Source organism: Camelus ferus, chromosome 31 (genome assembly GCF_009834535.1).
Source record: "Camelus ferus isolate YT-003-E chromosome 31, BCGSAC_Cfer_1.0, whole genome shotgun sequence".
Lineage (NCBI taxonomy): Eukaryota > Metazoa > Chordata > Mammalia > Artiodactyla > Camelidae > Camelus > Camelus ferus.
Window position 1 is genome coordinate 7,368,926 of NC_045726.1, and position 27,176 is coordinate 7,396,101.

Here is a 27,176-nt window from a genome sequence, read left to right on the forward strand (position 1 = left end):
CGATAATAGTTATCAACAGGAAAGCCTGATTATTATGCAGCCCTCTCCCCCTCGTTTAGTGACTGTTGAGATTTACAACTTACTCTCCTTTAAATCTGCAGGGTATTTTTTTTAGAAGAATGAGGACATATTTTTTGAGAAGAATGAGGACTCATTAGGTAAGAACATAATAGTGAATACCAATCCTTCATTTTTCTCCCATCCCCTGTCTTTTCAGTGTCATGTCACATACATCTCTGTGTGCCCACACCGTCCTGGTATCCGAATATAAATGTAGTGGTTAGATTTCAATTTTCTAACCACTTCTGTGGTTGCTGTCTTTATGAAAAATAGAAACTTAATATGAAGGCAATCGTTATGATTTCTACGAACCAATGGCTTTACTATACTGTAAGGTAGATACAGGTAATTTTGAAGTTTTTTCATTAATTTGGTGATTCTTAGGGGAAAATATGATTCTACATAAGTAAAGAGTAATTCAATTAAGTTTTTACACTCTCTTTGAGAAATGAAAAAAAGACATACTCTTGCTTTTCCAGCCAAGACTAAGTACTAAGTAAATGCTTAAAAGCTCACACTGTCTTTAAATTTCTGAATGGTATTTACTCAGCAGACACATATTATGCACCGACTTAGGCTCTGGGGGTAAAAATATGTAAAAGATAGTCTGTCCACTCAAAAAACTACTGTGTAGATGGTGACACTTGTGAACTTGTCCAGCTGATATGAAACAGAAAACACACACCAAAGCGGGACCTCGGCTGGTCCTGTGAAATAAATCAAAAAAGGGGATGGGAGTAAGTCTCTCACAGGAAATAACCAATCTTTGGAAGCAGAAAAGGAAGAGAGCAAGATATATTGAATATTGCTGTATACCCAGATCTTCCCAGCGTCCCCTACTGTGGATTCTTTCTAGGATCCATAGTTCACAAATAAAATTACATTTTGGCCCTTCTAGGGTTTTCTCTGTTCCTACCTGTCCTTATACCTAACAAACAATAGAAATCCCTAGGGCCAGAATCTTAACGAGGAATTAGTGTCAATCAAATAAATGCTCGAAAATAGTTCAGTGACTCACCCTGTCCTCTTGTTCACCCCTGAGTAAACCTAATTCTCCCAGGGATTGCTTGTCCACATCTTATAAAAAAAAAAAAAAAAAAGAAAGAAAGAAATCACAAAATGTTGGGAATCTCAAAAAGTTTGGGAGAAAAGTTTTGGGGCGAGTGGGTCTTGCCTTTAATTAAGCTTTCTAATCTGTGTAGGAGGAGAGATGGCCCTAGAGGAGGAAGGAGAGAAGAGACCTGAATATTCAGGTCCGTCTCCAACAGGAGGAAGAGGGCCAGCCACAAACACATCTTTTCTCCTCTTTCTGGATTTTATTTTATTCTCAGAAAAATCATCTCTGGTCTAATTCCCTGTTTCATCTGGAGGGGACTCCCAGGAGTCTGAGGCCTGGGTGTCGCTGGTCTGGAAGTCCTGACTTTTAGCCAATTCCATTGGGTGCTTAATTTGTTCTTCAAATCAATGAGACTTAACTTTCTCAAAAATGTTTTCTGTTCTTCAAATTGGGTAATTTCTCAAAAATGTTTTCTGTTCTTCAAACTGGGTAATTTCTTTAAGTTCATTACCATTTTTTTTCTTCTCTTCAGTTTGTCCAATGCATTTTTTTATTTCAGATATTGCACTTTTTAGATCTTGAATTTGCATGTCGTAGTTTCGTTTCTCTCCTGAGATGATCCATCTGTTTACTGTTGGAAGATTATTTACTTAAAGTCATTGAAGGAATTCATCATAGCTGCTTTAAACATCTGCTGACTCCAACATTTGAGTCTGTTTCCACTCAGTTATTGTTTTTTGTTTGTTTGCTTTTTGTTTTTGTGGGGGTTTTTTTATTGTGTGTTTGTGTGTGTGTGTGTGGCTGTCTTACAAGCATCTCAAAGTGAACGTGTTCGATCCCAGAAGTTACCTCCCCACAGTAACTTTGTGCCCAGTTACTCACTCGAAGGCTTCTTTCAACTCCTGCCTTTCCCTTTTTTTTTTTTTTGAATATTTATTAAGGCTTATTAGTTTCTTTTTTTAACATTTTTTATTGATTTATAATCATTTTACAATGTTGTGTTAAATTCCAGTGCAGAGTACAATTTTTCAGTTATACATGAACATATATATATTCATTGTCACATTTTTTTCTCTGTGAGTTACCACAAGATCTTGTGTATATTCCCCTGTGCTATACAGTACAATCTTGTTTATCTATTCTACAATTTTGAAATCCCGTCTATCCCTTCCCACCCTTTGCCCCCTTGGCAAACACAAGTTTGTATTCTATGTCTATGAGTCCGTTTCTGTTTTGTATTTATGCTTTGTTTGTTTGTTTTTGTTTTTATTTTTTTCAGATTCCACATATGAGCGATCTCATATGGTATTTCTCTTTCTCTTTCTGGCTTACTTCACTTAGAATGACATTCTCCAGGAGCACCCATGTTGCTGCAAATGGCATTATGTTGTCAGTTTTTATGGCTGAATAGTATTCCATTGTATAAATATACCACTTCTTCTTTATCCAGTCATCTGTTGATGGACATTTAGGCTGTTTCCATGTCTTGGCTATTGTAAATAGTGCTGCTATGAACATTGGGGTGCAAGTGTCTTTTTGAAGTAGGGTTCCTTCTGGATAGATGCCCAGGAGTGGGATTCCTGGGTCATATGGTAAGTCTATTCCTAGTCTTTTGAGGAATCGCCATACTGTTTTCCACAGTGGCTGCACCAAACTGCATTCCCACCAGCAGTGTAGGAGGGTTCCCTTTTCTCCACAGCCTCTCCAGCATTTCTCCTTTGTGGATTTTTCAATGATGGCCATTCTGAGTGGTGTGAGGTGATACCTCATTGTAGTTTTGATTTGCATTTCTCTGATAATTAGTGATACTGAGCATTTGTCCATGTGCCTATTGGTCATTTGTATGTCTTCCCTGGAGAATTGCTTGTTTAGGCCTTCTGCCCATTTTTGGATTGGGTTTTTTGTTTATTTCTTATTGAGTCATATGAGCTGCTTATATATTCTGGAGATCAAGCTTTTGTCAGTTTCATCTGCAAAAATTTTCTCCCATTCTGTAGGTTGTCTTTTTGTTTTACTTATGGTTTCCTTTGCTGTGCAAGCTTGTAAGTTTAATTAGGTCCCATTTGCTTATTCTTGCTTTTATTTCTATTGCTTGAGTAGACTGTTCTAAGAGAACATTTTTGAGATGTATGTCAGATAATGTTTTGCCTGTATTTTCTTCTAGAAGGTTTATTGTATCTTGTCTTATGTTTAAGACTTTGATCCATTTTGAGTTTATTTTTGTGTATGGTGTAAGGGAGTGTTCTAGCTTCATTGCTTTACATGCTGCTGTCCAGTTTTCCCAACAGCATTTGCTGAAGAGACTGTCTTTATTCCGTTGTATATTCTTGCCTCCTTTGTCGAAGATGAGTTGACCAAAAGTTTGTGGGTTCATTTCTGGGCTCTCTATTCTGTTCCATTAGTCTTCATGTCTGTTTTTGTACCAATACAATGTTGTCTTGATGACTGTAGCTCTATAGTATTGTCTGAAGTCTGGGAGAGTTATTCCTCCAGCCTCTTTCTTTCTCTTCAGAAATGCTTTGGCAATTCTAGGTCTTTGATGGTTCCATATAAATTTTATTATGATTTGTTCTAGTTCTGTGAAATATGTCCTGGGTAATTTGACAGGGATTGCATTAAATCTGTAGATTGCCTTGGGCAGTGTGACCATTTTAACAATATTGATTCTTCCAATCCAAGAGCATGGGATATCTTCCCATTTTTTAAAGTCTTCTTTAATTTCCTTCATCAATGGTTTATAGTTTTCTGTGTATAATTCTTTCACCTCCTTGGTTAGATTTATTCCTAGGTATTTTATTGCTTTGGGTGCTATTTTAAAGGGGATTGTTTCTTTACTTTCTTTTTCTGTTGATTCATCGTTAGTGTAAAGAAATGCCACTGATTTTTGAACGTTAATCTTGTAATCTGCTACCTTGCTGAATTCTTCGATCAGCTCTAGTAGTTTTTGTGTGGACCTCTTAGGGTTTTCTATATATAGTAACATGTCGTCGGCATATAGTGACATTTTTACCTCTTCTTTTCCAGTTTGGATCCCTTTTATTTCTCTCTCTTGCCTTATTGCTGTGGCTAGGACTTCCAAGACTATGTTGAATAGGAGTGGTGATAGTGGGCATCCTTGTCTTGTCCCAGATTTTAGTGGAAAGCTTTTGAGTTTTTCACTGTTGAGTACTATGCTGGCTGTAGGTTTGTCATATATAGCTTTTAAGATGTTGAGATATGTTCCCTCTATACCCACTTTGGTGAGAGTTTTTATCATAAATGTGTGTTGAATTTTATCAAATGCTTTTTCTGCATCTATTGAGATGATCGTGTGGTTTTTTGCCCTTTCTCTTGTTGATGTGATGTATTACACTGATTGATTTGCATATGTTGAACCACCCTTGTGTCCCTGGGATGAACCCCACTTGGTCATAATCTTTTTTATGTGTTGTTGGATTCTATTTGCTAATATTTTGGTGAGGATTTTGGCATCTATGTTCATCAGTGATATTGGCCTATAATTCTCTTTTTTTTTTGTAGTGTCTTTGCCTGGTTTTGGTATCAGGGTGATGGTGGCTTCATAGGATGAGTTTGGGAGTACTCCCTCCTTTTCAATCTTCTGGAAGAGTTTGAGAAGGACTGGTATGAGTTCTTCTTTGTATGTTTGTAGAATTCCCCAGTGAAGCCATCCAGTCCTGGACTTTTATTTGTAGGGAGGTTTTTTATTGCTGTTTTGATTTCATTTCTAGTGATCAGTTTGTTCAAGTGGTCAGTTTCTTCTTGATTCAGTCTTGGTGGACAGTATGTTTCCAGAAACTTGTCCATCTCCTCTAGCTTATCCGGTTTGGTTCCATATAGTTTTTCATAATATTCTCATGTGATATTCTGTATTTCTATTTTATTTGTTGTAATTTCTCCATTTTCCTTTCTTATGTTGCTAATTTGTGCTCTCTTTTTTCTTCTTTGTGAGTTTGGCCAGAGGTTTATCGATTTTATTTACTTTTTCAAAAAAACAGCTTTTGGTTTGATTGATTTTTTTCTATGGTTTTTAAAATCTCTATTTTATTTATTTCCTCCTTGATCTTTATAATTTCCTTCCTTCTGCTGCCTTTTGGGGTTTTTTGTTCTTCTTTTTCTAGTTCTTTTAGCTGGTGGGTTAAATTGTTTATTTGAGATTGTTCTTCTCTTTTGAGGAAGGCCTGTATCGCTATAAACTTCCCTCTTAGCACTGCCTTTGCTGTGTCCCACAAATTTTGTGTGGTTGTGCTTTCATTTTCATTTGTCTCAAGGTATTTTTTAATTTCAGCTTTCATTTCCTCATTGACCTGTTGGTTTTTTAATAGCATATTTTTAATCTCCATGCTTTCCTTTTTTTCTCCTTTGTTTCTCTGCTATTGATTTCTAGTTTCATGGCATTATGGTCAGTAAAGATGCTTGAGATAATTTCTATTTTCTTAAAATTGCTGAGGTTTCTTTTGTGCCCAAGTACATGATCAATCCTAGAAAATGTTCCATGTGCATTTGAAAGAATGTATATCCTATTTTGGGGGGGTGTGCTCTGAAAATATCCACCAAATCTAATTTTTCTATTGTATCATTTAGTTTCTCTGTTGCTTTATTTATTTTCTGCCTGGAAGATCTGTCTAGTGATGTTAATGCTGTGTTAAAATCTCCAACTATGATTGTATTCCCATCAATATCCCCCTTTATTTCTGTTAGTAATTGTTTTATGTATTTAGGTGCTCCTACGTTGGGTGCATATATATTAATGAGTGTAATATCTTCATCTATCACTCCTTTAATCATTATAAAATGTCCTTCTTTATCTTTCTTTATGGCCTTTGTTTTAAAGTCTATTTTGTCTGAAATCAGTACTGCAACACATGCTTTTCTGGCTTTTCCATTTGCATGGAATATCCTTTTCCATCCTTTCACTCTCAATCTCTATGTGTCCTTCTCCCTAAAGTGGGTCTCTTGTATGCAGCATATTGAAGGTTCTTGCTTTATTATCCAGTCTGCCACTCTATGTCTTTTGACTGGAGCATTTAGTCCATTAACATTTACAGTAATTAATGATAGATGTGTGTTTATTGCCATTTTGAACTTATCTTTGCAGTTGATATTTCCTCTTTGTTCCTTTCTTCTTCCTTTTGTGGTTTGGTAACATTCCTTTGTATTATCATGGATTTTATTTAGTTTTTGTGACTCCCTTGTAAGTTTTTGGCTTCTGATTACCCTATCCTGTAAGTCTATTAGCCCATTACTATATCTTGAACCCATCCTACCAAAAACAAAAAATTTAAAATAGAAAGAAAAAAAATACTCTATATTTTCTTGCTTCCCTCTCCCACTCTTAATGATTTAGATGTCTTCTTTTACAATTTAGTGTTTATTTTATTTGTAATTCATAAGTTATCACCATTTCGGTTATGAGTTTCTCATTTCTGTAGCATCCTGCTGCTTTTCTATTTAGAGTAGACCTGTCAATATTGCTTTTAGCATGGGTTTAGTGTTGCTAAACTCTTTTAGTGTTTGCTTGTCTGTGAAATTCTTTATCTCTCCTTCTATCCTAAAGGATAGCCTTGCTGGATAAAGTATCATAGGCTGCATCTTTTTTTCATTCAGGACTTGGAATATCATCTTGCCACTCCCTTGTGGCCTGTAGTGTTTATGTAGAGAAATCAGCTGAGAGCCTTATGGGGGTTCCCTTGTAACTCACTCTTTGCTTTTCTCTTTCTGCCTTTAGGATCATTTCTTTATCCTTGACTTTGGCAATCTTGATTATGATACATCTTGGTGTGGGTCTGTTTGGGTTCTTCCTGTATGGGACCCTTTGAACTTCCTGTACTTGGATATCTGATTCCTTCTTTAAGTTTGGGAAGTTTTCAGTCATGATTTCTTCAAATACCTTTTCAGTCCCCTTTGTTCTTTCTTCCCCTTCTGAGACCCTTATTATGCATAGATTGCATGCTTTGTATTATCCCATAGGTCCCTTATGTTGCTTTCATTTATTTTAATTTGTTTATCTTTCAGTTGTTCTGATTGGGTGCTCTCTGTTGTCCTGTCTTCTAGGTCACTAATTCGTTCCTCTGCATTATCTAGTCTGCTTTGCACAGCCTTTAGATCCATTCTCATCTCAGCCAATGAGTTTACCAATTCCACTTGGCTCTTCTTTATAGCTTTGATTTCATTTTTGACATATTTTATATCTCTAAACACTATCTCTTTTAGTTCCTTCAATACTTTGATCACTCCTTTTTTGAAATCTTGATCTAGTAGGCTATCAATGTCTATTTCATTGGTCGTTCTTTCAAGGGATTTCTCATGTTCTTTTAATTGGGAATGGTTTCTGTTTCTTCATCTTGCTCATATCTCTCTGGCAGTGTGGCTTATGAAGTATCAGTTATCTATTGAGGTCCTTAAAGGAGTTTATTTATTTATCTATCTAATGCCTATGTAGGAATAAAACTTAAAAAAAAAAGGAGAAAGAGAATTTTAAAAGGGAGAAAAAAAGGTTTGAAAACAGTGTATAATCAATTATAGAAGAGCAATTTGAATCAGACTAGCATTCAAGTTGAGACATCTTTTTAACAACCCTTATTTTAAAAAAAGGAAGAAAGATAAAAAAAAAAAAGTGATATTTGAAACCTGTTTATAATCAATAACAGGAGATCAAACCCAAAAGAAATGAAAATGAACTCAGGTGGATTTTTTTAAAAATAATCATATAACTACTTTAAAAGAAAAATTGTAAAGGAATTAAAACTAGAAGCATATACAATTGTTTAGAAAGTAGAAATTAAAAAGGTAATAAAAATAGAACAGATAAAAAAGATATGATAAAGAGAGATTTTTGGAAAAGGGGAGGAAAAATGGTTTGAAAACAGTGTATAATAAATAATTGAAGAGCAAGTTGAAGCAGAATAGCAATCGGGTTGAGCTGTCTCTTAAAACCTTTAAAAAAGGAGAAAAGAGGAAAAAATATTTGAAACCTGTGTATAATTATTTTAAAAGAAAAATTTAAAAGGGATTAAAACTGGGAGAATATATAATTGTTTAAAAAGTAAAAATTAAAAAGGTAATAGAAAATACAACAGGTAAAAACAGATTTTTTAAAAAGGTGGGGGAGAGGGTGTTCTCCTGCACACTGTGCGCTCTGAATGAGAAGTCTTTCTGTCTTCGCCCTGTTTCGAGGGCTCAGCTTGTTTCACGAGGCCCTCTGTTGGTGCCCTTGTCTGTGCTGCTCCCAGTGCCTGTCGACAAGCAGATCGCGCCCCCTCCCAGCACAGAGATCCTGCCGGAAAGGCGGGGGGCCACCCGCCGTCTCCCGGCGCCGGTCGCCCCGCAGCTCCGCGCCGCCGCGCGCTCCGCCCCGGGTGGGCGCTCCGGCTGGAGGCCCCGGGAAGACTGCGGAGCAGCCCCGCCCCTGCTCCATGTCCAAGCTCAGCTGTTTGTCCTGGCGGCGCGCACTTTGCGAGGCACCAGGGCGGAAGGGTCCTATCTGACTGGGGCTGCAAACAAGTCACTGTCTGGCCTCCGAGGCTGCCGGGCCCCAAGGCGTGGACTCAGGTTTCGCCCCCGTCCCCACCCGGGTGCCAAGCGCCGGAGGACATGGCGGCTGCGCCTGAGACCTGCCTCTCCTGGCCGAAAACCTTCCCTGGGTTTTCAGAGCTGGGGGTGTGCACCCTTCCCCCCGGGGCACCTCAGCCGTGCTGTTTCATGGAGGGCCCAGGTGGTTCTGCCCTGGGCATCCACGGCCACGGCGCGCAGCCCCCTGCAGTCCCCCGGGGCTGCCTCAGCGCAGCCATCCCCGTCCTCCGCCCGGCTCGGGCGGCCTGTCCCGGCCCCCAGCTCCCAACTCAGGTCTCGGGCTGGGTGTCTCGGGGACCCTCTGTGCCCGTCTAACTCAGTTCTGTCAGTTAAGGGGTGCTCCGTGCAGATCCGAGCCTCAGAGGCTCCGCCTCCGGCCCACTGGCCTCTCGGATGGAGAGGAGAGACCCAGCGAGCGAGCGCCAGTCCTCCTTTGCTGCTCCCTCCCCGCGGGACTGGTCCCACTCTGCTTTGCCTTTTCGTCTTCCTTTTTTTTCCTTTCTCCTACCAGATTTTTGGCGTCTTTGTCTTTTGAAGAGGACAGTGTTCTGTCGGAGTTCCGCATGTGCTCTGGTTGGCTGAGTGGGTCCGTGGATATGAGTCCTGGTGCATCTGTGGGAGAGGGTGAGCCACCAGCATCCTTCTACTCCGCCAACTTGGCCTCCCTCCCTGCCTGTCCCTTAATCCTCCGTGTTCAGTTCATGAGCAAATCCTGTCTATTTCACCTCCAAATACATTTTCTCAAAAAAAAATCTACCCTTTCTACCCACCTTCTACTTTCCATCTCTGCTGCTGCCAGTCTAGCCAGACCACCCTCTGCTCCGAGCGATGGTCGTTTTCTTGGTAGCTTCTCTGCTCCCATTTTCTCCTCTTCTATCTGCGCTTCACACTGAAGTCAGAGTGATCCCTCCTCTTGTTAAAATTCTTCTGAAATCCATCCAAAACAAACTTCATCCTGACCGAATTCTATAAAACCCTCCGTGATGGGGCACCACGATCACTGCCATTTTTCCTCACTCACTCTCCTCCAGATACACAATGGAAGGAAGTGTCCCTGAAGTTTTACAACTTTGAAAAATTGCTGACAGTAGGATGCATTGTCACCCTCCTCTGGCCACCTAACACAGGCACTGAGGAAACACCGGATTGTTCCAAGTTCCAGGAAATGAATTCACAGGAGTCTCCTTGCTTTGGGCTATTTATTACATGTTTGATTTATGACACCATGGAGGCCAGTGCATCAGGAAGTGTCAGAGAGGACTCTCAGGTCTGTAGTTCACGAAACGCTGGCTGAAGGACATTCTTTGAGATTTTCTACTTTGAGACTTGACTGATTTCCAAGCTCCTTCTTATCTACAGAAGATGCACTGGCACAGAGCCTGGACAAAATACTAAGCAATTATCATAAATTTAATGATTTATTGTTTCTTCCTCCTATCTCTGATAATCCCCTATTGTTTTCCTGAATTTAATTTTGTTTTCCTCCTTCCTAGATTTTCATCAGTAGGAGAACGGTGGATGTTTCCGTGACAAGATTTTCAGGCATCTGAGGGTTCTTTGGTGGGGTTGAGAAGAGCAGATCTCAAGTTGCATCGTTTCAGACCTTTATTCCCAAATGCCAGGGTGAGCCCTCGCCCGTTGCCTTTCCCAATCATAGAATCAGAACTGCGTTTTCCAGATTTTCCTTCCCGTTTGCTGACCTCGTCTAATAGGATATTTCATGTTTCTTCTGAGACTTCTGCATCTGCCCTCCTGATTCTAACTTACACAACTGCTTACCTTCCCGCTCCTTTCCCATCACAAAGCCCAAGACGTGATTACCTTCTCTTAACATATCAGCTTGATAATCATTCTTTTCTGTGGATCAGAGTTAAATCTGCTCTCACATTTCCAGTGGCCCCAGTGCCGACGAACTGAGAGATGGTGAGGGGTGGGTGGGGGTTGTATACATGTACGTGTGTAATTGAGCTCATGATTGAAAATTTATTCCTTCTCTGAGATCACAGAGAAATTAACACTTTTAAAAAAATTTCTTTAGGGAAAAGGATGAAGTCATTCCAGACCTTCTTTCCTATCCTTTCCTTTTTTTTTTTTTAAACTGTGCCTCCTTTCTGTTTTTTTAGTTTATTGCTTTCTTTATTTCTGCTTCCTCCATTCACACCTCTCCCAATTCTGCCTTGATCTCTGTATCCAGAGATGCCTTGATACTGTGCCTCAGAGAAGCTGGAGCTTCCTGAAATGAAACACTTTGTGTTCTTCCTTCTGGTTAACTTACAGAATGAATGAGCTTTCATTTCTGTTCAGCTCATGGAGAAAATCAATGAGTAAACTGGCAATTTCATTTACAAATTGACTGTGGAACTTCAACTATTACTCAGAGCCCTTCAGACATTTATACATATATAAATAAGCACTTAATCTTATAAAGCAGCTTTACAATTTTCACTTGGACAATATTTTATAAAACATTAGTTCAAATGGATCATCTTGAAAATGTAATTATGTGGTCATAAAAGTAAACCCTATTTTGAAAGGCAATCATTAAATCTTAGCAATCTGAGCATTGCTAAATATCAAGTTCTTCCTATATTAAGTAACATCTTTCATGATAAAATGTCCTGCCATCAACTTTTGTTTATTTAGACCTTCTAATTGAATAAATTGAATCAGAGAAGGCAATTCATAGTAAGGGTTAAGCAAGGCATGACAATGGATGCATAATTTCCTCGGCATGGCAGGGAGATAACATCAAATGTACAAGAAAAGTTAATATGATTTTATGACATTAACATACATCATTGTAATGAAAAGAACTGTGAAGCTCGCTGGAAGTTATATGGCATTATTTAATTTAGATAGTAAGAGTTTCTTTCTTAGACAACATTTAGGATAAGAAAATGATTCTCCATTGCTACACAGCTAAAGGGATGGAAAGAGCTTCCTGCAGTTTATTTCAGCACATCTTTTGAAAAGAAACATTGGGTCTTTTACAAGTTTTGTTTTAATTCTGGCAACTCAGCACAGACAAAAACCATGGTTTACCTAAGCTTTCCTTTTTATTGACCTATGGCTACTTAAAAGCCAGAGTTAAAAATTACACACAAAAAAATAATAAATGCTTGACCCAGAGTGTAAGCCTGTGGGCATTTTCATACAATACCTGTGGGAGTACAAAGGCTATAAATGTTTCTAGAGGGAAATTTGGCAACATGTGTCAATGCATACAGCTATCAATGTAGCAGCTCCTGTTCTAAGAGTTCCTAGCAAGAAAATAATACAAAACAGATGTAAAGCTATGTACACACATGTACACACACATAGATTCATCTGTGTAATATTCGTTATATAAATGTTCATTATTGGGTTAGTCCTGATGGTCAGCAGATTATTATGGCACATTTATTCAATGGAATATTGGGCAACATTAAAAACTACCCTATAGATTCAAATTACATACCTTATATATATTTATATATACTAATATACATTTATTTATATATTTATATATATTTAATTATATTATAAATAAAATATATTTATATATATATTTCTAAGGGTTTAAAAATCTATAGATAATAAATTCTATACTGCATGAGTGCTAATGATGTTTAAATAAATAATTGGGATCATAACACCAACTGCACATAAAAGATATCATTGGTTTGTAGAATTTTTTTCTTTCACCTATTTCTCTGTTTTTTCTGCCTTGGTTATACGTTATTTTAAAATTGGAAATGAATGAACACAGATCTTCTGCAACTTATGATGGGGATTCCATCCCAATAAATCTATCATAAATTGAAAGCATCATTAAGTTGAAAATGCATTTAACACACCTAACCTAGCTCAGCCTCGCTTTACCTCAGTCACGCTCTGAACACTTATATGAGCCTACAGTTGAGCAAAATCATCTAATACAAGGCCATTTTATAATAAAGTGTTGTACATCTCATGTAATTTATTGAATACTGTACTGACATGGAAAACAGAATGGTTGTCTGGGTCCAGAATGGTGGTGAGTGTATTGGTTGTTGACCCTCCTGATCACGTGGCAGACGGGGAGCCACTGTGGCCGCTGGCCAGCATCCTGAGAGCAGATGGGACCACACATCACTGGCCCAGGAAAAGATCAAAATTCAAAATTCAAAGTGCGGTTTCTGCTGAATGCCTATCAATTTCACACCACCCTAAAGTCAAACCAATCATCAAGGTGAACCATTGTACAACAAGGACCCACTAGAAATGCTATTGAAAACGTTCTGGCAAGAGCTGATAATAACACACACATATTAGTGCAAACATGTGTATATGCCCATTGCGTGCACTTGCCTTCGGTAAGGAAGCGCGTGATCCTGAACTCTGTGTGGTCATGGTCAGCACAGTGGTTATTCCCAGTGCCACCCTGGCTGGAGCAGCATCCATATTGATCCAGAAGGAAACCCAGGACAGAATAACGATCAGGAGACTGGGGATGTACATCTGGATCAGGTAGTACCCCATCTGTCGTTCAAGATGGAATCGCACTTCTATGCACGTAAACTTCCCTAATTGGGTGTAAAATAAATGCAACAATTGGTAAAAATAGGCCTCTGTTATTGCATCAAATGTCACAATTCTGTTTCATCATAATTTTTCCCTAAAAAAGTCTGTTGTAATGAAATGGGATCCTAAATCATATGTGCAAATTGGCTTCTGAAAAATATTGTTCTTATTTTACTGTTCCAGGAAATAATATATAATCTTCTATGACTTACATTTGATGAACACTTCATATTTGTCAAACTTCTCAAGGGTCTGTTACTTCACTTGATTGATGTCTACTTTTGCCACTTCTATTAAACACTGTTTGGGACAATCTGGGGAAAGAGGCTTGTGTCTAGAAGGAAAGGCAATCACAAAAGGCCCTGGAGCAGGAAAGGTGTGGTGTGTAGATGAGAAAGCAAACTGCTGTGTCCAGATGACAGTGTGAGGGGAGAGAGGGACAAGAGGGTTGGAGGGAGGGGCAGGGACGCCCCAAGTTTGTGGTGCACTGTTACAGCAGCCGACCACCTACACCAACTCTGACTTCTTAGATTTCTCTAAAAGTTGCGTATGATTGCTACTGTCCCTGGAGAGCTGAGCAAGGTCACCGGTAGTGACCTGCCTGCCCTTGACCTTTGTGTTGACCTGTTAACTTTGAACTCCCTACTGAATTAGCCTTAACCCCGAGGTAAGAAAATGGCACTGACTTTTTCACCAGATATTGTGAGTTAGCTAAGGAGATAAGAGATCGGAGACCTTGGACAGTCATCCTTTGGTATCCGTGAGGGATCGGCTCCAGGACCTCCATGGATACCAAAATCCAAGGATGCAGGGAACGTGTAAATGCTGTGTAAATAGATGCCAGTGCCCAGCAAATTCAAGTTTTGCTTTTTGGAACTTTCTGGACTTTCTTTCCCAATTATTTTCCATCCCGGTTGGTTGAATGTTTGGATGTGGAACCCGCAGACATGGAGGGCTGACTGTGCTGTGAGAGGTCAGGTCACAGTTCTGGAAAATGCTGAGCCCACAAGAAATCACAGTTATGATAAGAGCAGCAGCTGATGCCAGTGGGAGGCCATACATGGCCCGCGATGGGGCGATGCCTCAGCTCCGGGCAGTTTAATGGAACTTGTAGGAGAAGGGAAGGCAGCTGGAATAGATACTGTGGGAACAGCCTGTGCCCGCTGAGAGATGTGAACAGATAATGTGAATGTACAAGTCTTTCAATCCTTGATATCAGTAACTGGATCTGATAATTAATCTCAAATGTAAAAGGCTACTATGTCAGGTGAATAGCAGGTGCTCAGTAACAATGCCTTGCAACGCATGAAATTGTGGCCAAAAGAAAAGTTGAGGCAAGTGAAGCCTTCAACAAAAGCAATCTCTTTCATTTTTGTTAGCAAACACAATGTGTACAGCCCAAGGAGAGTTAAAAAGTACATTTTATTGCTTACATAGAAATTAAAGGAACTTTTTCTGAAACATCATTACTACGTGCCTATGGGTTTTGGGCAGAAAAAAAAATTATTTAAATATAATTGAACACCAAGCATCTCTCTGGTTCCATACAAACCAATTACGTAACAATACGCAATGAGTCGAAGCTTCTGTAAGTTTCAAAGGCATCCATTCTCTGCTCTATGACTATAAAACGCATTCAGCTACAAACTGTTAAAGTAATTAACCCAGCATGATAATTAAGAAATATCTGAAACACAAGTCAGACGTGTAATGAAGAATACTCAACCCCTACCTGTGTTGTAATGTTTAGTGCAGTATCGTAAATCTTTCTCTTCTTTCAACAGAAACTGGGGCAAAGTCAGTCCTTCTGCCACTTGAACAGGTGCCTCATCTTGCCATTCAAAAATGAGGTCATTCATGGTGTACCCAACTAGGCGAAGCAAAATAAAGAAGTATTTACAGCACAAAAGGGCATTCAGAAGAATGAAATTTTTAAAAAAATCACCTACACAGCTCACATAGAATGGGGAAGACCCAAAAGTGTCATCTTAACTTTACTGATGGAGCTAAGCATTGCACAATTCCAGTCTAAGAAATCTATTCATATGGAATATTTATCAAATAATGGAAGAAGTTGTAGGAGGCTGATAGTAAGTACGACATGGCATGTGGAAATCTTAAAGGACAAGCACATACATCCTTCCCTTGGGACAGGGAGCTACTGGACTAATTCAACAATTCATGTCGATTCCCCTCCATCAGATCTCCCCTCGCCTTTTCTCAAATTACTCAGGACCCTTTCACCAAAAGCTGAACTTGTTACTGGTTAGGAAACGACCTAACCTATTACATCCATGGAGAGAACATGCCAGAATTGCTACTTTTCTTGATTGAATCATTAACTATTTTAGTTTAGGGCCTCAGCTTTTATGTCCTGGGTCCCAAAATAGACAAAAGGGTATTTTCAACAGAAATGTCTGCTATTCAGGGAAAATCAGAGTACAAAGAAAATCCACATGGGATAGTTTGTGGAGGAGGAAACTCTCGCATATACCATGAGCAGATTCAGAATAGAATGAAATAATGTATTTTGTAATAGGCCAGCATCTTTTAGTAAATTCATATGTCACAGATCTACAGGAGAGGTAGCTAAGAAAAGCAGAATTTTATCATTTTCTTCCCTCCAAATGAGAAGCTGTTGAAATGGACACTTGAAGGCTCTGCAGATGGAGTGCAAGTGAAGGAAACCCGTGGAGGAGGGCTTTGTCAGAATTCACAGCTGCCCTGGAGATAGGAAGAGAGAGGACAGATGGTCTGGCCTGTGGGTTAAGTCAAGGGGTCAGATAAAGGAGGCAGAACTCTAGGTTATGAAGCAGCAAAGAAGGGAAACTGTCCCAAACGAATTCCCTGGTAGCTGATGTTGCAGGGAAGAGGTTGTGTGCCTGATTAGAAACTGCTGGCACGGAGCAGGTTAGACTGAACAGACTGATGTGTATGAAGGGGAACCGATCACCCTGCTCCCTCCCCCAGTACCCGGAAGAGGACGGCCCCCAAAAGAGCTGATTCTGATCCAGCTGCAGTGGCAGTGACTGGAGCCAGACGCTCATCCCCACCCACCTGGCCCCGAGGCGCACCTCACGGCATCGGCTCCGCTGGCTATGGGGGAGGTGGTAGAGGGGCACCTGTGGTTAGAGGGTATCCTTAGACCATCTAGGGTTCTGCTGTCCAAGTTTCAGCAGCAGGACCATCATTGTGACGGCTCACTGTGGAACACGCACTGTTTGATAGAGGCGGTAAAGTCCTCCAGACTGAAGGGGACACGCCTGAATTCTGGTTTCAGAACAGACAGGGGAACTTGCAAGACTGTCCTCAAGACCCCTGGACTTAGCACAGCAAGGACTTCTTCTTGACTTGCTTACACAGGACACAGTCCGTGGACACTGCAGTTACTGATTTGGTGGCTAAGAACAGAAGGTTCTCACATTCATGCCTGAGTCTTTGGATACATCCAGCATAAATAACATTTTACCTAGAGAGAAAACAGATGCACGTCTCTCAAGGATCAAAAGGTAGAAAAATGGGCACTTATTTACTTTCAAGTAGGACAGTACCCAATTCTTCCATACGTGCAACCCTTGAAGTCAGAATATGTGGGGTATTTCCCAGTGTAGACAGATAAATGGAGAAATGAACTGAAACCCCATTTTGTTTTTACGGCCTGAATTTTTCTGGAATTTTTCTGGAATCTCCCTTGAAAAGGAAGTAGGTCTCTGACACTCCCTCAGAGACAAGCCTTAGGTGGTCTCTGGGGCAGTTTACCCGCCGCACAGTCAGCTGCTCTTGTGTCAAAGAATCACCCACACTAAGTGATTTCAGCCCGGGCATTTCATTATCAAACGATGCTACTTCCTGCAGGGCCATAAAATATTTAACTTTGAAATCAGAAGGAAGATAGTGAGATGGCAAATTTAGGCAGTAACTTACAGGGTGTTCAAGGAAAACAGCCAGACGTTAATTTTGTCTCAAGGAATCTTCAAACATAACTAAAAAATCAATACTCCTACACGGTTGGCAGTGTTGTAGCATCCTTGCGCCTCTGGCTGGCAGAAGTTCATACCATTCTGAGAACAGACTCGCTTATGAGATCAAGGTTGGGAGACGAAATGCCTTGTACCATAGTAAGTTTCCCAACCAGGGATACTTCACTGAGGGGACAAAGACATCGACTACCCCCTTCAGCCAACAATTTCACCTGGTAGCTGCAGTGAAACGTGTAAACAAATGGCTCAATGCAACCAGTTGCTTCTTCAACTAGTACTTACTGAGCACTGACTGTATGTAAGGCAACCTACTGGACTTCTGGGAACACGAGGGATTTTCAGCAGGTAGGAAAGAAGTGGCCTGGGAGAGGTACAAGGAGCTGTGTGCGTTCAGAAGAGGGGTCGGTGTCACTCAGAGGCCTCGTTCGAGGTGGATCTTGAAAAAAGACAGAACCTGTGTATAACGCGAGGGTAAGCGAGGTACTCAGGCAAAGGGAACAGTATAATTAGTTGAAAGAAACTGCAAACTCCCAAGGCTTATAATAGGAATAGCAAGAACTTCATTTTTCTAGAGCCAGTTTCCACGCAGAAGCATACGGAATGAAAAGATAAATTAATGTAAGACTATGTCAAATTTAAATTCCAGGTTGAAAAGTTTGATTTTTTAAAAATTCCCTCTGGGCAATGACAAACAATGGAAATCTTTTGAGCAGGGGAGTGACATGGTAAAAATTGTGCTTTAGAAGCATTACTGTAGCAGGATTCACAAGGTCCAACCTGCTTTCATATTCATAAGACCTTGTTCGCATTTTTCATTGTGTTGACATTTGTCCAGATGGTGAAAACACAATGGGTAAAACTTCCAGGGCTTTAGCATAATAAAAGCGTGCTGGTGGTTACTGTTTTCTTTACTGCCATGCCTTGCAGTGAAAACAATGCCACTTTTGTTTAAGAATGTCCTCGATCCTTGATGAAACAGTAACAATTATAATCTTATTAAATTCTGACCCTTATATAAATGTACTTATAATTCTGTGTACGGAAATGGGAAAAACAGATAACACACTTCAGCTGCCTACGGTAACACGATGCTTCTTTTAAGAAAACGCACTGGCGTGATTGATTTGCATATAAGCCAGCTGGTTTTTCTTGAAACACCATTTTTACCTGAAAAAAATGACCAGCAAACTGTGGTTCTTGTGATCAGGTAGATGTCTGATCATTTTCTTGAAAATAAAGCTATTGAGTGAACCTATCATGTAGAGGGAAATAGCCGACATTGTTGTTGCCAATGACACAGGTTGAGCTTTCAATTCAACATCAGAATTTTGGAAAAATGTATCCCCAATACGTACAGATTTTTTTTTTTGATGAGCCTGATGGTGATATGAACAAATGTGACCTTTCGATATTGTACAATGTCACGTGTCAATATTGGAATATACTGAATAACTCATTAAGCTCCTGTCTTCCAAATGACCAAAGCATGGTGTTAAAAGTCATGCAGAGGTAAAGGATCCATTCAAAGTTCAAGACCCACAAACAGAGTAATTTACAAGAGTGTGGAGGGTTCATTGCTATGGCTCCCAATTTCATATTGCAACTAACATTTAAGAAACTATCACCTTTAGAAACTAAAGTTTTTTTTTCAGAACATAGAATTTCCTTCTTTCCAAAGGCTAAGTAGTGTCCTATTGAATGTATGCGATACAGCTTCTTCATCCACTCATCCGCCACGCAGAAGTGGTCTGTTTCCCCACAACTTGACTGCTGTGAACAACGCTGCCACCACAGCAGCGCTAATATTCCTCCAAGGTCCTGACTTCAGTTCTTTTCAGTGAATATCCAGAAATGGGATTACTGGATCACATGGTAGTCCTATTTTTAATTTTTGCAACACCATAGATACAGCTTGAGGAGAGGGTGTTAAGGGAAATAAGCCAGAGAATGTTCACCACCAAGAGTGAACCCTAATGCAGGTCCGTGGTCGTAACAAGTGTACCACTCTGGGGTGGGGTGTTGATATCGGCAGAGGATGTGCGTGGAGGCAGGTAGGGGACAGGGTAGTGTATGGGAAATTGTTACTTTTTGCTCAGTTTTGTTGTGAACCTTAAACTGCTCTTTAAAAAAAAGTACTTTTTAAAAACCTCATCTAACAAATCATTCAAATAGCACAAACAAAAAAACTTATTACTGAACTGTTGCCCAGGAATTAATTAAACTAGTTCATTAATTTCATATTGAATTGCTGAGTGCCTACTCTATATGAGGTCCTAGGTGAGGTCCTGGAACTACAGAATGCCCTGGCTCCAGTTAGGATGCTCACAGAATATGAGGTAGCTGATAATAACACAGATAAACTAACAGACTGTGAAGAGTCTCACAGAGAAATAAGCAGGGAGTTCTGTGTGAGCGCAGGAAGGGGTTACACGAAGCTGGAGAACAGGAGAAGGAGAATCAGGTTAAGTTTTCCAAAGGAATGACTGTAACAATTATTCAGGTGTGCAAGATTAAATATTTATTATATTCAGATGTGAAAAATAGCAGGGCATTTGTTTTCAATTATTTATATCTGTATCTGAATATCACACCCCCATTCCATCTGATTAGGGTAGACTTGAGAGAGAGCAACTCAGATTAACCCTCTGAAGATGACTCCATCTTTCTCCGGAAGCGTAGAGTCTTAAAAGAAAATATCTAGTCTTTCAGGCGTTCTCGCTTCCTTCATTTCTCCTAGTCAAGAAGTCGCTTGGTTATGAAGAGGCTCACCTTACATCTTGCTTTGCCAAGACAGCCCTGGATTACTTCTTTTTTCCTTATATCCTCTCTGACCCAGCTCTTGTTCTCAATTTTTCATTTTTAATGAATGGTTAATAAATCATTATTAACCATTTTTTAAAATACATCATTATTGGTTTGGTAGATCTTCGATTGTACTTCTAGACTCTCCCATGGCATGAGTATGAGATTATTTTAATACTTTTTGTTTTAATATTTTAATATTAGGTAAAAAAATCTCTGAAACAGCCAGTGTTAGCAGTGGTCCATCTGTCATTACCAAACCCTTTCAGTAACAAACTAATATTTCAAGGGCAGCTAACTGCCTATCTGAGAAGTGGCAGAAGTTTTCAACTTTGTTCCCCCAGCTGGCCACTTGGTGTACAAACCTGTGACATCCATGAAGTGTCAAAGTGCAGCAGGAGTATCACAGAAAATTTTTCAGTTAGTTGTAAATCCTGGGGTGAGGGTATAGCTCAGTGGTAGAGTGCATGCCTAGCATGCCTGAGGTCCTGGGTTCAATCCCCAGCACTGCCATTAAAAAAATCCATTAAAAAAAATGAATAAACCTAATTACCCTCCCCAAAAAAGATGATTAAATGAATAAAATTCTTTTTTTAAAAAGTTAGTTGTAATTGAAAGCTGAATAGCACTGCTGTGGACCATGTAGAAAGTAATCTGAATGCTTTGAGTTTCAAAACCTACAAACATTTGCTATTTTATTATTTGGCAACACTCATATTTTGTAATAAACTCTTCTAAGCTGCAACGGCTAAAAGAAATGAAAGCTCAATATTAATTGAACAAGTAAGCTCCGAATTTCCATTTCACAAAAAATGTTGGTGAACGGGCAACTTAAACCGAACGTTGTTTATATTTAACGTCACAAAAGGGGCTACAGCAATAGCCTTGTCCACACAAAAGTGAGCTGAAAACGTCTTAGCATTTATTTGAAAAGTTACAGTCCTTTTACAGACACTGTCCAAATATGATCACTTGATAAATGCATTTGCAAGGGGAGCAAGTTCAAGTTTTCTTGGAAAAGTGCCTAACAGGAAATTTGTAAGCAATCAAATGATGTGAGGTTTGTTTTAGTATCCTTTCCTGCTTCAAAGAGAAAATGGATTAAATTAATTTTAAATGATCTTGATTCTTAAATCCAATTCTGTAATCAAAGTAAGGCTTCTGGAATTACATTTGTTAAGGAAGAAATATGTGATGGCATTGTAAATTCTATAGTAAAGTCTCTCTTAAATTCATTTTAGAAGTTCAACATTGAAAATAAATGTCGCTTACCTGTGATGGATCTGAAGAAAATATTTGTTGGAACTCATCACTGTGGTAAAAATTATGTTCTTACTAAATTTAAAAAAATCTATGGAGGTCCAGTATTCTTCAAATTAGTCATGAAGCCTGTATGATTTATTTTACATCCGTAAACTCTGTTACAGTCTATCAACTGAAGAGAGGCTATAGTTTTTAATATTTACATTTTTGTATCAACACAAGTAACTGAACTGTAATTCTGTGTGCATGACAAAGCTGATATTGAATTAAAACTTCTGTTTCATCATGGCACAACACACTTCCTCCAGTTAAATTTTTTTCAAATGTGAACATTTGAAGAAGTGCTTTACAGATCAGCTTACGTGTTCTGCGATGGTACTGAACTTTCAGTAAGTAGGTTCTCTAAATTTTGGCTGCATTTGTTTAAAATCAGTTGGAAGTATTTAATCAAATTGCTTTATGAATGGAACTAAAATTTTAGATTCTGAAGCTTTTTATCAACTAGGAGGAATTTAATTATGTTGTTTCCACCCAAGGACACATTGAGATTAATCCCCACAATAGAAAGGGAGACACAGTGGGGTCTCACATGATGCGCCATATTTATTTACTTTTATTTGATAACTGTGCTTTGGAATGTCTTAGGAGAAGATTATATTGACCAACTGCTTATTTTTAGTTGGATAACTTATACCGAAATGCAATGGAATTCAGAAGGCATAATTTCTAACATGCAAATTAGGTGAAGAATTTTTAAAAGATTCCTATATAGAAGCAACTAATTTGACTCCTAATGACTTTATCCTCTCTGGGCATTCTACCCCTTCTCATCTCTAAGAAACTGAGACAAATACCATTTCAATATACCATCCACGAGAGAATGGATTTTAAATGTTACCGCATCATTTAAGATGAAGATGAACAAACTTTTCATTCTCGGTGTCAGCAAAAGTCTGTAATATGTGTAGTAAAGGACATTTACAAAGAAATGTAAAAACGAGATGATGAAACATCATTGGAATAAAGATAAAGACATGCCATGGTCTCAGGCAGGTGGACTCATGGTTGCAGAAAATGCTGTTCTCCCATGGCTGACCTGTAATCTCAATGCAATTTATGTAAAAATTCTAATGCACTTTTCAACTGGAAATTAATTCTGAAGTGTAACAGTACATACATATCAAAGGCAGTTTTGCCAAATAATAAGTAAAGAAGTAGACCTGTCTAACAAGGGACAAAATACACAAATAAAGCTATTGTGTTTAAACAGCTTCAGAATAGGGCCTCTGTACCAGGTAGATAATTGGAACAGAACAGAGTCCAGAATCAGACCTATACATGGAAATTTAAGGCAAAAAAATGACATTTCAAATCAACATGGAAAAAATTTTAATAAATGATAATGGAAAAAATTTTGATCCAGTTTAAGAAAGATTTACGCAAAAATAAAATCTACTTGTATTTGAAATGTAAGCACAACCTATGTTATAAAATGTCTAAAATATCATATTTTTGTATTTTTGTCATGTAAAAGGCATAATTTATGAAGAAAAAATAGATTTAATTATATTATGTATTACATATATATTTAAAACCCTTTGTGCTATGAAAAATATCATAAAGTTAAAATATCAATTGCATATATAAAACAACACATATAAATAAAAATGGAGTGATGTCCCTGTATAAAAATCAGAAAAGGTTTAAACAGGCAATATACAGAAGAAACAGTGACAACTGTGAAGTATGCAGAAAAAAGAAGGTTTAACCTAAGGGAGACAGAGGTACCACAAGGTACAATTCCACATCATTCAGGTTAGAAAAAAGTCTTTAAATCGGAAGTAAAATGGCAAAGTTAATATTTTGGTACAAAATATTGCTTTTTAATTTTCAGTATTTTTATGCTTGAAATGTGTTTTATATTTATAACCGTATGTGGATACATATGTACTTATCCATGCACGTATTTACATGTGTATATATAGTCTATATATATAATCACACACACACGAGCAAAGGAAAAGGGGCATTGGGGCAGGCTTGAAAGGGTTTAACAAGTAAAGATGATTGCGAACTGAGGTCCCTGTTTGTTTTTCAGTTTCTATTGTTCAAATCTTCTAGTACAAGCTTGCTGATTTTGAAGACGTCATTCAAATGTACTATACTATCATTTTAAAAAATTAAGTTATTACTGCTCATTAAAAAAAATGTTAAAAGACGATAGAAGAAAAAAAGAGGTTATTGTTTAATACTTCATACCATGAGTAACACCTAAAAGTCATACCTATTCAAGGAGGGAATGGGTGCTGAGAACACATTTAAGTTCTAAATGAGTTTTGAGATTTGTCAATAAATTACAGCTTCCCATTTAGTTTTAAAAGTGAACTAGGATCCTATTTGGCCCAGGCTCCTCAACTGAAAGAGACAGAGACTGAGATTTCTGGGGTCAACCCAGCTTGCAAATGCTCATGTTCTTAACTAACAGCTGGAGCTTGAAAAACAGAAGGAAGAAGATGGTCACAGTTGGCGGATCCTCGCCATCCATGGCCGGGAGTGATGTTACTCCAGGAAATTGCATTGACCTGACAAGGAGCAACTGCCATGTCAAAGTGTATTTAACTAAAACAATCTTATTTATAATTTGTGCGTTTAATTTGAATAATCTTCCCCTAACCCGGGTTGTTATCTGTGGTTTCATTTAAGTTCTGCTGAACTATTTTCTTAGTAATTACACTTTCTCTAAAACTCTCTGGTATGACTCACCTGTAACCACTATTCCCCGGTACTTTGGCCACTCCTTGAAGACCTTAAAACACTTTATCATAGACCATCAGTGTCACATTTCTCCCTCTCCCTCTCTCTCTCTCAGGATAATTGTGGAAATAAAATCCGTGGCTCCTAACTGGTCTTCTTAAATGACAATGACACTGATCACTTTGCCCACAGTTTTCAAGGCTTCACAAAATTACCACACATTGAACATACAGTGTTTTAAAGTTCTCATTAGAAATCTCAACTAAAATGAGAAAAGGACCTGATCTTGAGCCCATTTTAATGAGTGAATGGTGCATAATTGGAGGGATTTCTACCCCAGGAGAGGCACAGGAAGGCTCTGCCTGGCTACCCCGTTGGAATAAACTCCGAGTCGTGGGAAAATACTCTGTCTTCCTATCAGAAGGTTGGAGGCTGAGATCTGCTCAAGTGTACGAACTAATCAGTTTACTGCATAGACCCAAACTATTCAAACAGACTCTGTGAGCCAACGTTATAATTACAATTTTAAACCAACAGTTCTCCAGCAAGCTTCAGGGCTGGGAACGGTATGGATCCTCCTTACTCCTGACAAAGGCTGACAATTTGATAATGGGCTTTTTGTTTCGCTTTTTGTTTTTCAGATTTGCCTCTGGACTTTCCTTTGTACTCTGACGCAGAACTCAGAGAAATCAACAGATTGCCAGCAACCAGTAACTACAGGTGGGGTATGTTGTGGAGAAACACAGGGTCACTTGGAACTTCAAAGATCCCAGAAATCTGGCTGAGCATTCTATAAATGCCTTAGAGACTTTAAAATCTCCTGGAATGTGAGCAGCATACTTGCAACACAAGCAAGAGTCCATTCATAGTGGTCCATGACCACAGCTGCCCCGGAGGGAAAAAGTGTAAATTTGTGAATGTAAACTCTTTAATCACACTCTTGTGTTCCTTTAAAAAAAAAAAAAGATGATTTTCTCCCAACTTTCATTATATATTTTTTCTTTCTTTCATATTTTCTTGTTTTTGGTTTTGGTTTTGGTTTTGGTTTTGGTTTTTGTTGTTGTTGTTGTTGTTGTTGTTTTGTTGTTGTTGTTGTTGTTTTTAGTTTGGTGTATTTTCCTCTTGGTCTTCATGACAGATCATTCATGATATTATTTTTGTTCAGTTGTATTTTTTTTCTTCTTGATTCTTCTGGTAGATACACCATGGTTTCTAGATGCTATGTTTTTAATTTTACTTGTCAGATTTATGGTCTTCTATATTTAAAGAATTTATGGAGTCCTAAAGTTGAGGGAAATTTTGTTGTCATCTAATGTAATTCATTTATCTCACAAAAGGGAAAACGGAGTCTCCAAAAAAGTAAATAGGTTTACACAGTTTTATGTATTTCTTAAAGAAAGACTTAAAGTTATAACGCACAGTCTTGAATTTGTTCTCCTAGATGGGCAGCAACAATGCATGGCATAGCTTAAGGAATTGTTGAGTTTGGACACGGGGCAACCTCTGGGGAAGGGGCTACCAAGTTTTGAAAGAGCATCAAACATGAAGGTTGGAGGAGCTGGGGTTATTTGGGGAATTAATTAAGGAAGAGAGAAAATTGTGACAGCTCTGAGCAGTAAATAGCAAATGACAGGATCACAGAAAAATGACATAATGCTTTGATTACAGGTGATCTTGGATGTTCTAAAAGGACTGCTGAATCTCATACCCATTGGGTTGGTTACAATGAAAAAAAAAATCTAGATAATATCAAGTGTTGGGGAGGATGGGAGAAATTGGAACCGCTGTGCACTGTTGGTAGGAATGTAAAACGGTGCAGTCACTGTGGAAAACAGGGTGGCAGTTCCTCAAAAATTTAAAAATAGAATTACTCTATGATCCAGGAAGTCCTCTTCTCGATATATCACCAAAAGAATGAAGAGCAAAGTCTTGAAGAGATATCTGTACTCTTGTGTTCATAGCAACACTATTCACAGTGGCCAAAAGGTGGAAGCAACCCAACTTTCCACCAGTGGATGAATGAACTGTATGAATATCACATGGAAAATGTGGTACACGACACACGATGGATGTTATTCAGGCTTAAAAAAGAAGGAAATTCTCCTGAATGCTACACCGTGGATGAACCTTGAGGGTAAGTGAGGTAATACAGTTACAGAAAGACAGACGCTGTACAAATCACTTTAGCGCGTATCTGGAGGAGTCAAACCCACAGAGACAGACAGCGCGGGGAGGGCACAGCTCAGTGGCAGAGCACGTGAGTGGCACGCACGAGGTCCTGGGTTCAGTCCCCAAACCTCTGTTAATTAACAAATAAATGTAAACCTAATTATGCACCCCCCCCCACACACACAAACAGACAAAACCCCACAGAAACAGAAAATAGAATGGTGGTTCCCAGGGGCTGCAAGGAGGGGAACTAGGGAGGGGCTTAATGGACAGAAAGTTTGTCTCCCAAGATGAGACGGTTCTGGAGACTGGATGCACAGCAGCGTGAATACACTGAACACTACTGAACTACACATTTGAAAATGATAAAGATGGAGAAGTTTATGTGTGCATTCGATTACAATTAAAAATAAAAATTAAAAAGAAACACATGACTGGAGGTCTGGGGAAAGCATAGCTTACAGAAGACCTTGGTGGTGTCACGGCGTGTGCTGAAAGCTGAACCTGGGGAATGCAGGCTGAGTGAGCCTGAAGGCACCTCCCCAGTCACCGCGAGTGAGGACAGCTGTTCCACGGAGCTACTGATGAGACCCTCAAAAGAATCCACGGACTAAATGCGATCACAGTGGGCCACGTTGGCTGCTCTACATAACACAGGCACACATGACTGATCGCAGTTTAGAGAAAGAAAGAGAATATTATCTTAATTTTCATCGGGATTTCTGGGGATAATAAATTGTAAACAAGAGCGACAACTTCCCTGTCCTTCAAGGAGCTTGGATGCAGTGGGTAGGGGTAGGGGGCACAATAAAAATGTAAACAGAAAGAATTAAACAAATCACTTCAGATAGTGACATGCATTATTAAGGAAATATAATATAATTGGTTAGGAGGCGACTGGAGAGCAGAGAGGTTAAGTGAGAAGAGGTGGTCAGAAGTGGCCTGAAGAGATTAAAGCTGAGAATATATTCAAGTTTACT

General features: G+C 39.0%; 1 protein-coding gene across 2 annotated transcripts in view; it reads right to left on the reverse strand.

Moving 5' to 3' along the window:
* Positions 1-27,176, reverse strand: part of GLRA3 (glycine receptor alpha 3) — a 139,784-nt gene that overhangs the window by 17,770 nt on the left and 94,838 nt on the right. For both annotated transcript variants that reach the window (XM_032470877.1, XM_032470876.1), the window contains exons 6-7: positions 14,961-15,098; positions 13,016-13,230 (exon numbers count right to left, since the gene is read on the reverse strand). In XM_032470877.1, the coding sequence (XP_032326768.1) occupies positions 13,016-13,230; positions 14,961-15,098 (353 nt within the window). The remainder of the gene's footprint in view (positions 1-13,015; positions 13,231-14,960; positions 15,099-27,176) is intronic.